This window comes from Zalophus californianus, chromosome 14 (genome assembly GCF_009762305.2).
Source record: "Zalophus californianus isolate mZalCal1 chromosome 14, mZalCal1.pri.v2, whole genome shotgun sequence".
Taxonomy (NCBI): domain Eukaryota; kingdom Metazoa; phylum Chordata; class Mammalia; order Carnivora; family Otariidae; genus Zalophus; species Zalophus californianus.
In genome coordinates, this window is record NC_045608.1 from 68,532,122 (window position 1) to 68,546,856 (window position 14,735).

At 52.8% G+C, this 14,735-nt stretch overlaps 1 protein-coding gene across 8 annotated transcripts in view; it reads left to right on the forward strand.

Annotated features, from left to right (window-relative positions):
• CTIF (cap binding complex dependent translation initiation factor) overlaps positions 1–14,735 on the forward strand; it is a 288,471-nt gene that overhangs the window by 186,640 nt on the left and 87,096 nt on the right. For 6 of the 8 annotated variants that reach the window (XR_003516957.2, XM_027576486.2, XM_027576492.2 and 3 more), the window contains 2 exons: positions 9,766–10,255; positions 13,350–13,649. Coding sequence is in view for 7 of the 8 variants with exons in the window: in XM_027576486.2 (XP_027432287.1) it covers positions 9,766–10,255; positions 13,350–13,649 (790 nt within the window). In the remaining variant the exon portion in view is untranslated. The remainder of the gene's footprint in view (positions 1–9,765; positions 10,256–13,349; positions 13,650–14,735) is intronic. The other 2 variants (XM_027576491.2, XM_027576493.2) reach the window with 1 other exon arrangement.

Sequence of the window (14,735 nt, forward strand, 5' to 3'; positions counted from 1 at the left end):
GTGCTTTTGTTCCCCAAATGCTCTCCTGGCCTTGATAGTATTGTAATTTCTGACCAGCCTGGTGACCCAGGCAGGAATGCAGAGAAGGGGAGAGCTCACCTAAGGGTACACCTTGAGTGGGGTTTTAGTATTCCCATTCTGCAGGTGGGAATACTGAGACATGGGGGCTCAGCTGGATTGCCAAAGCTGCCCGGCACTGCAAGGCTGGCCAGGAGCCCTGGATTACCAGGGCTGTTGGGAGGAGGACCTCAGAAATGTCTGAGCAGTTGAGTGAGACTTGGGGACCCCCCACTCATACCCCAAAGAAAGCCATTTCTCCATGGCCTTCTGTGCTGCCTCAAGATGGAGGAAGGTGGCAAGAGCCTGCAACTCCTCCTTCCCTTCCCCTAGGGTGCGGCAGTGAAGCCGGAGGGCCACCCCGAAAACCCCACCTCCCAGCCGTGCCCCACAGGCCCCAGCCACGGGAGCTAGCAGACTGGCGGGGAAAGGATAGTTCCCAGCACAGATGGAAAGCCAAGGGCCACACGTGGCTTCTGTGGTTTTCCCCAGACTCACTGGAGCCAAGGCTGGAAGCCGGATTTCCAAACCTCGACTTGGGGCTCTGTCCAGAGCCCTCCCAGGCTTTCCCCTTCCCCTCCCACGGGCCTCAGCTTCCCTGTTCCCAGTGGCCTCGGGCTCAGCCTTCGGCCCTTGCTTCTGCATATCTAGCCCTGCTTCCGCCACGCGCCACCAGCCCACAGTCCCTTCCCCCTCTGGCTTTGGCCAACGCCTGAGAGCCTCTGGATTTGGATTTGGACTTCAGTGGCTCAGCAGTGTTGCCGGCGGCCCCAGGCCCGTCGGACCCTCTGACGGGCCTCAAAACCATGAGGCAAGAGAGCGTGGTGGTTGAGGGCACACATTCTAAGGTCAAACTACCTAAATTTAAACCCAAGCTCTACCTCTTCTTGCAAGCTGTGTGGCCTTCAACAAGTACTTGCCTTCTTTGTGCCTCATGACCTCTCTGTAAAACGGGGTTACTGATAGTCTCCCCCTGTTCGGGTGAAGAGAAAGCCGTGCCTGGCACATGGTCGGTGCCTCGTGTGTGTTAGCCTGTTTTGCTTTACTGTTACGCTGTGCCCTTGTTATGTCACTTGCAGTTCTGTCCTCCGGGGCCACTCTGGGCAGGGCTCAGGAGGGCCGCTCGGGGTTCCGTGTTCTGCCAGTGCCATCTTGAAATTCTCAGTGGTTTTTTTAACAAGAGGCCCACGTTGTCATTTTGCACTGGGTCCCACAAAGTATGAGGTCTGTCCTGCCTCCGGGACCAGGCTGTCATAGGTCCCTGGGCTATCCTCTGCTTCCTTTCCTTCGTGACTCTTGTCCCTGATTGTCACCAGATAACCTGTTTCTATAATTAATGGATTCATGTCTGTCTCTCCAAATGGATCCTAAGCTCCATGAGGGCATTGCCCTGTGTCAGCGTCATCGCTGTGTCCCCAGGGCCTGGTACATTGTGGGGCTCACTGGAGGCATGGATGAATGTCCAGCGCCCAGCCAGACCCCGAGGGAGGGAGAGAGAATGTTCTGCCCCATCCGAAGGAAGTGGAAGCTAGTAAGGCCATACAAGAAGAACGCATGAGGCATAGACCGAGCGGTCAGGCTGTAATCACATTAGGAGTCTGAACGAGGGGGAAGGGGCCTCCAGGGAGCTGGGGAAGGCTGCTGGGCAGATCTGGGCCTTGGAGCCCAGATGGGATTAGGAGAGGTAGTGAGACGCTCCTGAGGGACAGCTGAACAGCTTCTGTCACCCACAGCCCCAGCTCCCCTCAGAGTGTTCCAGGAGCTCTGTGGCCTTGAGCGAGCCCACTGACACCTCCAGTTAACCTCCAGGCAGAGCAGAATCTCACATGCTTCATTAACGAAGCAATAAATGAAGCAGCCTTCCCTCTCATCATCCGTTTGCTCATGCATTCTATAATTGGAAAAGTCTCTTCTCTGCCTTCAGGGGGCAGAGGTACCAGTCAGACCCTCTCGTTTCCATTCCAGAGCATCGCTTTGGCCAGGTAAACATCTGGTTTCCAAAGCTTTCGATCCATGCAGTGGAATACCTTTGCCTTGACTGGCAGTCTTGAATTATTTTCTTCGCAACTCTGAGCATGAGGAGAGTCCCAGAGCCTGTTGGAGTGGAAGAACCTTGGCTGACTTGTCCAAGGCAGCAGGCGTGTTCCAGAAGCGTGCTGGCTCTCTCCTCGAGGGACCATCAGGGGCACCCACTGTGGGGAGCAGGCCTGGCACTCAGAAAGCCAGCCAACAGCGTGCTGCCGTCACCACCGTGATGTCAATGGGGTTCCCGGGGGGTCCGGTTGTCGGAGCTGTGGTGGTGCCCCGGTTCTCCAGAGAGCAGTAAGACCCTAGACAAGTAACTACAAAATCCAGTCACAGAGCATTTCAGGCAGCATCTTAGCGTGGAAACACAGATTGGAGTTCCTGCCCAGGCTTCGTCACCCACTCTTTGGGCAACCTGAGGGGAAACGGCAACCTCTCCGAACCGTGGCTTAGTCATCTGTGAGACTGTCGTGCTGTCACTCCGTAATCCTCACAGCCACCCCTGAGCTGGGGGCCAACACAGCTGGGAACAGATGCAGAGCCCCACACCAGAAGTGGCCGAGCCAGGCTCTGAGCTGGCTGCAGTCTCCCAGACAGGCCTGCCGAGGGGTGTCCTGCAGAACAGACCCAGTGGATTTCCATTACCTCATCTGGCCCCGAGCGCACAGTAGGTGCTCAGTTAACAACAGGCCGCCATGATTCTGGTCCCTTTGTTAAGCCAGTGACGTGTTTCCCTCCGTTGGCTTCCTGAACCGTATACTCTCCCTTGCGAAGCAGCCCAGTCTTTCTGCAGATGGGGGCAGGCGTGTGTGTGTGTGTGTGTGTGTGTGTGTGTGTGTGTGTGTGTGTGTGTGTGTGGCAGTGACCCTCGTTCCCAGGCCCCGCACGCCTGCGCTAAGCTAAGCAGCCCCAGAGCTGCAGAGGAGCCTTGGCGCCTGCACCCGTCCGGCTCTCGCGTGGCCCCCGCGGCTGGGGTGCAGAAGGTGGGACCCCGTGCAGGGCGTGTGTAGGTGGGGAGGAATAGAGGTGCCTAAGCTAGTAATAAGCAGTCATCACTTTTCCTGAAGGCAAGAAATATGAGCCCGTGCATAGTTTTAAAACCACTTGCCCTAGGAATTTTGCTTTCAGAAATTTTTAAGCAGACCTACAAATTATGTGGTAAAGTGTCCGACATTGAGAGAACCATAATAAGTCAGTGGCCCTAGGAATATCTAGTTGGGAACAATTATGAAATAAAAAATGAACAGAGAGACATTTGTCTGCATTTGGACTGCTGTTAGAATCATTTTTTTAAAACAAAATCTGAAGTTATTTTCCCTGCACCCACCTCCCAAAATGCAGCTGTGGTGTGGGGAACTTTTTTCCTTTTTTTTTTTTTTTTAATAAAAGAGTGCAGTCTTAGAGTGAAACAAGACATCTGATTTCAGAACCCGAAGAAGGAAGAATGAACTAAATGAGTGATGGAAAAAGCATACTGACAATGTCCGTTCTGCCCACCCCCCCAAAAAAGCATTATTTCCCTAACAGCAGGTGTTGCCAATGGCACAAATGGAATATTAATCTTATCTCCTGAGCCATTCCTCTCCCCTCAACCACCACCACCAGAGAAGACTTCCCCAGAGAGATTAGAGCATAATGAGTAGGCAGGGAGATGGATTTTTGCCCTTTTTTTTTGCTCACGAGGCTGCAATACTGCATGTCTGCTATGTTTCCAAAACCTGGACCCCCACGTCCATGTATCTGAGACGAGGGGCTTCCTTGGCTGGCCACAGGGAGCAAAAGGAGCTCATCCGTAGCCAGGGCAAACCTAAACCCACAGGTTTTGTGGTGAGCAGCCAGCTGGCCCCTCCCGGGAGGTATGGACAAAACCCAGGGCCAACAAACGCAGGGGAGAGAGAGGAGCTGGTTTTGGCCAGCTCAGCCAGCAACTGCTGACAAATATTTGTGAATGGCCAGAGCAGGGAAGCCTGGGTCTCCATTGCTGGGGGCCGAGGCCCGGCCCCCAGTCTGCTCCAGTGGCTAGGGCTCTCTCAGTCCTTTCCCATGCTCAGGCCGTGGGCCTCGTGTGGCCATCACCGCAATAGATCTCAGTGGTAACTCGGCCCTTCTCTCCTGAATGGCTGGATCTGAGGGCAAAGGGGAGACAGACCGGAGGTGGGCACTGGGTGCTGGGACTAGCTGACAGGCTAGGCACACTCCGGAGGGTGTGTGGGACTTCACCTCACCGCGCCTCAGTTGACTTATCTGTAAAGTGGGAAGAAAACTTCTTGACCAGCCTGCACCCAGAGACCAGTCCCAAGCAGTCAGCGGCCCTGAGAACTAGTCAGAGCCTTGAATGGGAAGGAGGAAGAGGGAAAGAAAAAGGCTTCGTGCCCGCTGCCTCCAATGGTATCTGACTCTTCTGTGCCCCTGCCCCCCGCCCAAGGGCCCACCCAGCCGGTATCATTGGCCATCCAGCCCCCTATGAGCCCTCCTTTTGACTCCATTGTCTTGCCTGCCCAGGTAGGAGGGGGCCCATAAGGGTGGACTCCCAGGCCTCCCCTCCTGCCTACAGACAGCACTCCGTTAGGAGTGCCACCCAGGCAGAATGGGTCTGAGAACACCCACTAAATGCCCAGCAGCCTGGACATTCCTGGTCATTGCTGGATGGACAGAACTGGCTGGCTCCAAGGTCTTGCAAACTAGGATGACTTGGAGTTCCAGGCCCCCCAAAATTTCCAGCAAGAACAGAGAATGTCCGCAAGATCTAGCTGCTTTCTTTCTGAGCCCCTGACCACCAGCCATGTCAAAAGTACCTCCTTCCTCCTCCAGGTGGAGAGAAGTTTTGTTTTGTTTTGTTTTGCTTTTTGTTTTGTGGGGGGAAGGAGGGAGGATGTTAGGCAGAGACAGGGAAATCCCTGATATGGCAGGTGGGAAGCCAGACAGTTTCAAGACAAATGCAGGGAAGGACTTGGTCAACCATCGTTTGGGGGCATTCCTTGGGCCGTAGCTGTAGGCACCGCAAATTTTCTAAATAAGGATGGGAAAAGTCGTGAGAATCAAGTGTTATCTGCCAGGGAATTTCCAAGGTTCTTCTCTGGGCTTAAAAATTACTCATACTCCAAGAACAAAGAAAGTGGAAGGAGAGAGGGCAAATTACTTGAAAGTCATTGAAAAATAAAACAGGGAGAATTCACAAAATGTCACAGGCGTGTGGCACCCTGAGGAGTGGGAGGGCCATGGAATTCCTCCAGCTCCCAGGTCCCGGCTCTCCTGGTGGAGGCTGGTCTACGCCTCTCAGGTGAGGGCCACCGGCTTCCGAGCCGACCTGTGGCCCAGGCATCCGGGTTTAGGTCTGGGCAGTCTGAAGGCCGGTTGGTGATCCTGGAAAGAAGTTGACCCGGTGACTCACTTTGCGGACGGGGACCAGCACTTGCCTGCGGGCCTGTGCTCATGAGCCCTGCCCCTCGGTGGATGCAAACTGACCGTCTTCCAGAACTTAAAGCATTGGTGCCTCGCTGATCCCTGTTTTTAGCATGAGTCCACTGGGGAATAAAGCTGAGGGTTGTAGGCATGCTGGCGGAGGTGAGGGGTGTGAGATGGAGGGGCTGCCTCTTCCACCCGAGGATCAGGGCAGCGCGGGTCTTTGCACCAGGGATGTGCTTCAGACCCAGTGAGATTGAACCTGGACATCAAGGATGAAAAATACCATGCAGGCCTCATGAGAAGGGCCCAGGGAATACCCAGGCAGCTGGACCCCATGCCATGTACCATGTACCAGGCTTCCGTAGATGTTTCTATAGTGACTCTTAAATTATTAAAATAAATACAGACAACTAGAAACCCTGAACATTCTATATAAAAACAAACATAAGAGGACTCTGAAAGGTTGGAGAGAAGGCGGACCAGCTGGGGACCATGGTGCCCAAGGAATGATAGAGTAGTATCTTGCTCGATTTCTTCCTGGCCTCACAGGTCCCAGACTTGGAGCCAAACAAGCCAGCAACCCAGAAATGCCAGTAGGCACAGGCAGACCAAGAAGCCCCAACAAAAACCCGCCCTCTCTAGCCAGAGGACTAGGAAAGGGGCAGCCTCGCAAGGCAGAAAACTCTTGGATGGTAACACTCAACTCTAGGCAAACCCCCCTGAAAAAAAAGCAGGCTCCGCCCTGACTCACACAAGCAAAGGCCAAGGAAAGAGCCAAGAGTTGACACTCACCGGGCTGTGAGGAGGCTCCCAAATGCTCCACCAGGGTGGTGTCAGAAAGGCTGAGTGAGGACTTGGGACTCGCCCTCCCACCCCATGGGGCACAGAGCACCCCTCCCTCTGTGTCAGTGGGGAATAACAGTGTGTACCCTTCTCCTAGCCAGGGAGGCATCAGTGTGGGGAGCCAGAACTCCCACCCCTGCTCAGCAATAAAGAGGACCTCCCGTGGGGTGTCAGAGAAGGCCCAGTAGGGAACCTGACCTCTGTTCCCCGCTTGGCAGTAACAAGGCCCGGCAGCCCTTTCCACTACTGGAGCAAGGTCAGAGGAAGCCCGCTAAAACCGCTCTAAGACTCTGGACTTAACGAAGTCCAGACTCACATAACATAATACCCAAGAGGTCCAGGTTTCAACCAAAAATCTCCTAGTCATACTGAAACCCAGAAAGATCTCAACTGAATGAGAAAATACACTAGATGCCAAGACCAAGATGATAGAAACGTTAGAATTACCTGACAAAAGATTTTAAAGCAGCCAGCCTAAAAATGCTTCAAAGGACAGTTAGGAACACACTTGAAACAAATGAAAAATTAGGTCTTGGCAAAGAAACAGAAGCCATGATAAAGACCCAAATGAAACTTCATAGTTAAATTAAAAACTCAATGCATGGCCTCCACAGCAGAATGTAGGGACAAGGGAAAGAACCAGTGTACTAGAAGATAGAATAGAAATGATCCTGTCTGAGCCACACAGAGAAAATAGGCTGGGGGAGAAAAAAAAAAAAAAAGGAGAAGGAGCTTCTGGGACCTGGGAGTCCACAATATAGTACCTAACATGCATGTTCTCAGAATCCGTACAGTCAAGGAGGGGAATTACCCAGAGAAATAATGACTGAAAACAGCTTGTGTGTTGGTGGTGGGAATGTAAAATGGTACAGCATCTCTGGAAAAGAGTTCAACAGTTTGGGTTTGTTTGTTTTTTAACTAAATGAGCAACTACCCTGGGGCACCTGAGTGGCTCGATCGGTTAAGCATCAGACTCTGGTTTCAATCTCAGGCTTGTGAGATGGAGCGCCACGTGGGGCTCTGCACTGGGCTTGGAGCCTGCTGGGGATTCTGTCGCTCCCTCTTCCTCTGCCCCTACCCCCTCTAAAAAAAGAGAAAAAGGAAAAGGCATCCATGTTCATTTAGAAAACACAAAAAAGAAAAGAAGAATCCTCAACCCATCCCCCAGAGATAACCACAGTTAGCATTTTGGTATCTGCTTCCAGATTTTTCTAGGCACATAAATATCTGCCTTAAAAAATAGCACCATGTTACACATTCTGCAACATGTGCTTTCTTCCATCAACCAGAGTCAAGTCAATGGGGTGCAAGACCGTTTCATTGCTCAAATCATGATCTGTGCCCCTTTCCAGCAGGAAGGAGCTAGAGTCGTCATCACCCCTATACCTCAAGAATGAGGAACGGCAACAGCCAGGGGTGGTGTTGGCTCATGGAGACCAAACAGCTACCGTCCTAAATAAAATGAGATTTGTCCGAAAAACAAAAAACAAACAAACAAACAAAAAAAAAATACAACATGTTCTTAATGTTCCACGTTCAGTTTCTCACTGTTACACACTGCCATGATGAACATCCTTGTACCTACATCCCTACTAGGCAAAGGCAAGTTTTTTGATTATTTCCCTTGGATAAATTGCCACAAGCGGAATTACAAGGTCCAGTGGTTTACATGTTCTAGAGGCTCTTGTAACAAATCGTCAAATTTCCCTCCAGAAACATACTAATTTCTACTTCTAATATACAATGTTTTTAGTTACCATTTGTGTGGAAACAAAAGATTACACACCTGTCTCCCACTTAACAACTTTAATTCCCCCTTGAAAACCCTGCCAGTAGGGAAAGATTTTCAATGAAAAAAAAAAGTTGTTTTCATTTATTTTAATGGGAAAGTGATATGTTTAGCCTCAACCCAAGATGCCTCCAAATTTTCACAGATACAACATTATCAAGTGAACATTGAAACTGACTTTATACAAGTAACAGTTTCAAAGTCAATAAATACCTTTTTTGTTCATAAAATGCAATGCAGTGCAGTGAAGATCTGTTCTACCCACTGAAGACATGGGTCACAGACGAGGGTATAAGCCTCATTCTTTAGAAGGTAAAGTCTTCTTTCTGCAAACTTCCTTCACCAACTTTGCAACGTTTGAGGGGCTCTTGGTCATCTTGTTCTCCATCTGCGCTTCATATAAAGTCATGCTATGGAAAATACTGTGAGGTTGGACGCGAAAGGTTTTCCAGAGTTGGAAGCAGCCTTTGTGCACAAGACCGGAGGGTCCCCAGGATGCCCCCTCCCATGCCCTCGCTTGCCTTCAGTCCACAAATCAAAACGTTTGGGGTTCATCCCATGTGCACACCTCAAGTCTGGTCCATGTGATATTCTCTGCCTCCGAAATAGCGTGTCCAGTAAATCAGTGAGTCACATGTCACTCTCGTATTAGTTAGCTCGGACTCCCATAACAAAATACCAAAGACAGGGTGCCTCAACAACAGAAATTGAGCTTCTGAGAATTCTAGAGGCTGGAAGTCCAAGGTTAAGGTGTCTGCAGGATTAGTGTCTTCTGGGGCATCTCCCCTCGCAGATGGCTGTCTTGCCATCTCCTCACACGGTCTTTCTTCTGTGTGCCTGCATCCCTGGTGTCTCTCTGTGTCTAGATTTCCTCTTGTCATAAGGACACCAGTCAGATTGGATTGGGGCCCACCCTAATGGCCTAACGGATTAACTTAATCCCCTCGTTAAGGGCCCTCTCTTCAAATACAGCCACATTCTTAGGTAGTAGGGATTGGGGCTTCCACATTTGAATTATGGGGCTGAGAGACACATAATTCGGCCCGTAACAACTTCTCATTGTATATTTTGTTAGTGGACTTGGGGATAGAAATGTCAATCTACCAAAAACAAAAACAAAAACAAAGGTTGTTTAACAAATGCTATAGCTTTACAAGAGCCATTATGGTAAAAATCCATGAACCGAATAGTTGTTACGAGACACAGGTCTGTGTATCTGTCTTTGCTGGAACATGCATGGAATATGTTTGGAAGCTTCCCAAAATGGTAGCAGTTGCTTCAAGAGTACCCGCTGGGTGTCTATGGTCGTCAGGAGGATTCACTGTCTCCTCCAGCGCCTCCTTTGAATTTGGTTCCCCACACATGTGCTGATGTGTATTCTAATAAGGGGATAAAATAACACTTGAACTCAAGGACCGACCTGAACCCTCGGGAATACAGGGACCTGTCTGTCTCCTGCTATGTGGTATCCACAGGCCCCATCACAGAGCCTGGCCCAGAGGAGGTGCTCAGGAAGCATGAATGAATGAATGAATGAATGAATGAATGAATGAACAACTCAGTGAACTGCTGTCCTGGTGTTTGGCACAGGGACCCCGAGCAGCCCTCCGGTGACCCTCTGTGTCTCTTGCCCCTTTGGTTCGCAGACGGCAGCAGAGACCTCCAGGAGGAAACAAGCCCCAACAGCACGGTGACCACCAGCCGGGCAGTGCCAAACACAACAGGGACCACCAGAAATCCTACCCGGGGGGCTCAGTGCCCCACCCCTCAGGGAGGCCCACCCATCACGGCTACAGCCAGAACCGGCGCTGGCACAACAACATGAAGCACCCCCCAGGCGACAAGGGGGAGGCAGGCACCCACCGCAATGCCAAAGAGACCGTGACCATGGAGAGCGCCAAACTTGAGGACGCCCTGGGGGACACGGGGCACAGCGGCCTCGAGCCCCCCCGCAGCCCTGATGCCCCAGCCCCCTTGGCTTCTGAGAGGCTGCCCCCACAGCAGCCGGGGGGTCCGGAGGCTGAGACAAAGCGTAAAGACAGTATTATTCCCGAGCGCATCGGGGAGCGGCCCAAAATTACCCTGCTCCAGTCTTCCAAAGACAGGCTGCGGCGAAGGCTGAAAGAAAAGGTACCGGTAATTGAATTTTTGTTGTTCTCTTGCACCAGGGAGGACAGCGCGAGGTAGGCACTTTGGTAGGTGGGCACGGGTTTGAGGGGGCCGTCACTGCCTTAGGGACCCCTGGCCACCAGAGGGCTGGCCCGTGGCCAGGTCTGCATGAACCCCTCCAGCACATATCAGCTCCTCGCCTTCTGGTCCCCCGAGAGGCCCACGGGGGCACCGGGCACCAGCCCCCCAGCCTGAGAGGGAAGGGGAGGAAGGGGCACGTGGCCGAGGGCGGTGGGAAGGGAATGGGGAAAGCCTGCGTCTTCCCTCCAGCCTTCTCTGCGGTCAGACACTGCCCTGATAGTGCTAAAGGGCATTTGGGGGGAACTCAGAGCTGGTATGATGAGAAGGATGGACGCTTCTCCCCCAGGTAGGTGCCGGCCAGCTGCGGTCCCCAGCAGGGTCGAGAACAAAGGTGAGTTGGGCAGAATGTGAGCAGGCCTCAGCTTGGCCATTCTTCTCCATCAGCAGCCAGGGAAGGGTCTAAGGGACAAAACTTTAAGGAGGCCTCCCTTCCTCCCCGCTGCCAGCGTTCCACAGGTCCCAACCCTGTATTGACACAGCCCTGAGAGTAGGGCCTTCTTAAATGTTGCCCCCTGCCTCCCGCCCCGAGCCTCTCTGTCTTCACTTTACCCTTGGCCCTGGCTTCCAGAGCCTGGCTTGCTAATTCAGGAGGACATGTCCCTGAGCCTCTAGCAAAGGGATGGGGCTGTGTCACTGGCAGCCTCAGGTCCACTGTGCTCACCCTAGGCCCCCTTCCTGCCAGAGATGCAGGAGACGTCACCTTGGGGAGGAGCTGTTCCTGAGAAAGGCCGACTTGCCCCCAGCCCTCCCCAGAGTCCTACTTCTGGGGCTTTTGCAGAGCGCAAAGCTGTGGGCTTCTCCCCAGCCTCTCGACCGCCTACTCTCCTCCACCTTTTGCCCAAGAAGCCAGGTCCAGGGGGCGCCTGGGTGGCTCAGTCGGTTAAGCGTCTGCCTTCGGCTCAGGTCATGATCCCAGGGTCCTGGGATGGAGCCCCACATCGGGCTCCCTGCTCGGCGGAGAGCCTGCTTCTCCCTCTCCCTCTGCCTGCCACCCTGCCTACTTGTGCTCTCTCTCTCTGTCAAATAAATAAATAAAATCTTAAAAAAAAAAAAAAGCGAAGCAGCCAGGTCCAGGTCCACACTCAGGCAGGACGAGGCAGGCGAGAGCCCTTCCCGAGCCAGCACGTGAAGTGGAGATGCTGCTCCTGGCACCCTTTGCAGCCCTGAGTTCCCACCCCACCACTCCCTGGGGGGCAAGCAGTTGTGAGGAGGTCCAGGAGGAAAGCGCCATTCATTTCCCTGCTTCTCAAAGGTGGGAGCCTGGAAGTGGTTCCCAGCTGGTGACCAGTATGTCTTCTCCTGAAGACCTTCTAAGACCTATTCCTACAGCCTGGCCAGGGTTGAGGGGGTTATTCATTACATTCCCTTCAGTTCTACTAAATGTAGCTGCAGTGTCCTAGAGTGGAAACAACATGGGCTTGAGAGTCCAGCAGACCAGCTGATGCTCACTCTGCCTTTGACTGGCTAGGTGACCTTGGGCAAGTCACCTAACCTCTCTGAGCCCCAGTTGACTCATCAGTACCCACCTTGCAGATAGACCATGAAGATGAAATGTCATGACATGCATAAAGACCCCCATGGGTGGTGGTTATTTTATGTACAGACCACTCTTCTGCCCTGGGGCCCAGATAGTTGAGCAGTGGGGTGGGCAAGGAGGGGCTAGAATAAGGGTAGATTCATAGCCCCTATACATGGGTTTTAAGGACTCCCCTTAGATGAGGCCCCCTGGATTCCTAAACCAGGAGGACATTGGCATAGGCAGTAGCAGGGCTCAGGGAAAACGACACATCATCTAACCTCCTCATCTTACTGGTGAATAAACTGAGGCCCAGAGAGTGAAACCACTGCCAAGAGCCATATAGCTAGAGGCAGACGGCAGGTTCTAGGACCCTGGTCTGTGCCTCCCAGCCTAGAGCTCTCCTTGTTGAGAACAGAAGGGCAAGCGTGGGACCTCACTTTATGTCCCTGACCCTGCCCTTCACCCCGATCTTACATTGCAGCAGTTAGGGTGATCACATGCTTGGCCATCAATCCATTGCTTTTGAATAAATACTTCTGAGACTGTCAGATGCCATTTTCTTCCTTCACCAGCCCGGGTCTGATCCACTTGCAGTGAAACTTCTTAAGGGTGTTGAGTTTGTTGTTTGAAACTTCCTTCCAGGAAGTGCCAATCGATTTAGTGGCACATGGCAGGATTCCTTGGTAGATAGCATTTGTTATAGAAGGCCAGCACAATCTCCATAGGACACAAAACCAGGGCCATATTTACCCAGAGAACACGAGCGTCCTTGGGCTGTAGGAACCAAGAGTCTGGTAGACAAGGTAGCCATTCCATGGGCGCCTTTAACCAAGGTGGCAGGCATTTTGGATACCTCCCTCCTTCCTGCAAAAAAATATTTTATTTGTTATCTAATTTCATCTTTTACAAGCCCCACTAAGTCATTTCCAGCTTGAGACATTTTATAGGCAAGTAGACAGACACAGCCAATATATATGGGAGTCCTGGGTAAGAGTTAGAGCTTGCAAGAAGGGTCAGCCCCAGATGTCACAGGAGCCAAGAAAAAGGTCAGCAGAGGATCCTGGGGCCCGAGGGTCCTTGGTGGAGGTCAGCATTCCCAGAGGGACCAGACCTCAGGTTCAAGAAGGTAGGGCTGGGGGCGCCTGTGTGGCTCAGATGGTTAAGCGTCTGCCTTCGGCTCAGGTCATGGTCCCAGGGTCCTGGGATCGAGTCCTGCATCGGGCTCCCTGCTCCTTGGGAGACTGCTTCTCCCTCTGCTTCTCTCTCTCTCTCTCTCTCTCTGTCCCTCTGTCTCTCTCCTCCTCTGTCTCTCATGAATAAATAAATAAAATCTTAAAAAAAAAAAAAAAGAAGGTAGGGCTGGGTCCTTTCTGGGGGCAGCAGCCCTCCCTCCCCCGGTCACCCCCAGCAGTATCCTCGGCTCCACTCAGGCGTGACTCAGTTTGTCTCCCACACCCCCAGGACGAAGTGGCCGTGGAGACCACCAACCCTCAGCAGAACAAGATGGACAAGTTGATCGAGATCCTGAACAGCATGCGGAACAACAGCAGCGACGTGGATGCCAAGCTCACCACCTTCATGGAGGAGGCCCAGAACTCGACCAACTCCGAGGAGATGCTGGGAGAGATCGTCCGGACCATCTACCAGAAGGCCGTGTCTGACCGCAGCTTCGCCTTCACGGCCGCCAAGCTCTGCGACAAGATGGCACTCTTCATGGTGGAGGGGACCAAGTTCCGGAGCCTGCTTCTCAACATGCTTCAGGTAACCAGACACCGGCAGCTGCGGGCCCCCGCCCCCGCCCCCGCCGCGCCGCGCCCGCCCCTGGGTTATTACTAGAGAGAAGGCTGCCGATTCTGACCACACTTGAACTTTTCCCCAAGTTCCACCCTTGCCCGATTAATTATAGAAAATAAAAAGGCACCCGAGGGGCGAGGGATGAGTGTCCGGATTTGCGTGTGTTTGTGTGAGTACTCCATGGTTACAATGGACCAATATACTTTTATAGGTGTTTCATGTTTAATCAGCCTCCCCCTCTCCCCGTTTCCATGATAAGAGCGCTGACGCTTGGTCTTAACCCATCTCTGTGCTTTGACCTCTCTGTGTCTGAGAGGACTCGAACTTGGTGTGGACTTCTCCTCTTCCTCCTGCCCCAGACCACCACCCCCCAGCCCCTGGAGGTGGTGTAGCCGGTGCTTAGGTTTGGTCTGGCTGCCCATACACTGGGCTTCCTGAAACCACCTTCAAGGCAGAGGGGAAGCATGGAGATCCAAGACTGTCTTGTTCCTCGGTGCCTTCCCACTCAAAATCCCTCCAGAGAGCCTAATTCCGATCCTTTTCGTCTCTTCTTCCGTGGGTGCCAGCACTCAGTGCTGGTTTCATCAGTGTGAGAGGGTAGCAGGCACGGGCGTGGGCGCATAGACTCAGACTGTTCCATCTCGTAAGCTGGAGGCCAGCACCTGCTCTTCTGTCATGGGTGCAGTAGCAGGGGGCCTGGCGGCGTCAGGGAGAGGTAGCAGGTGGTACGGCATGGCCACCACACCTGGGGACCCTTGGCTGCGGAAAAGTCGTCTGTATTCTGACTTTGTACCTTAGACTCCCTGAGATATGAGCTGAGTTTCCAGTCCAGGTGAGGTAAGACAGGAGCCTGGACGTTCTGAACGCAGAGTTCCAGAAGGGGAGGAGACCCCCTGCAGGTCTGTCTGAACAAGGGGGAGCACAGGAGAGGTCATCCAAACCCCCAGCACTTCTGAGAGGCCCAGGGGCTCCATCCATAATTACACCTGGACACCAGGCATAAACCAAGGCATGTGGTCGCGCCGGTCTTAACCAGCTGGTTCAAAGTCTTCC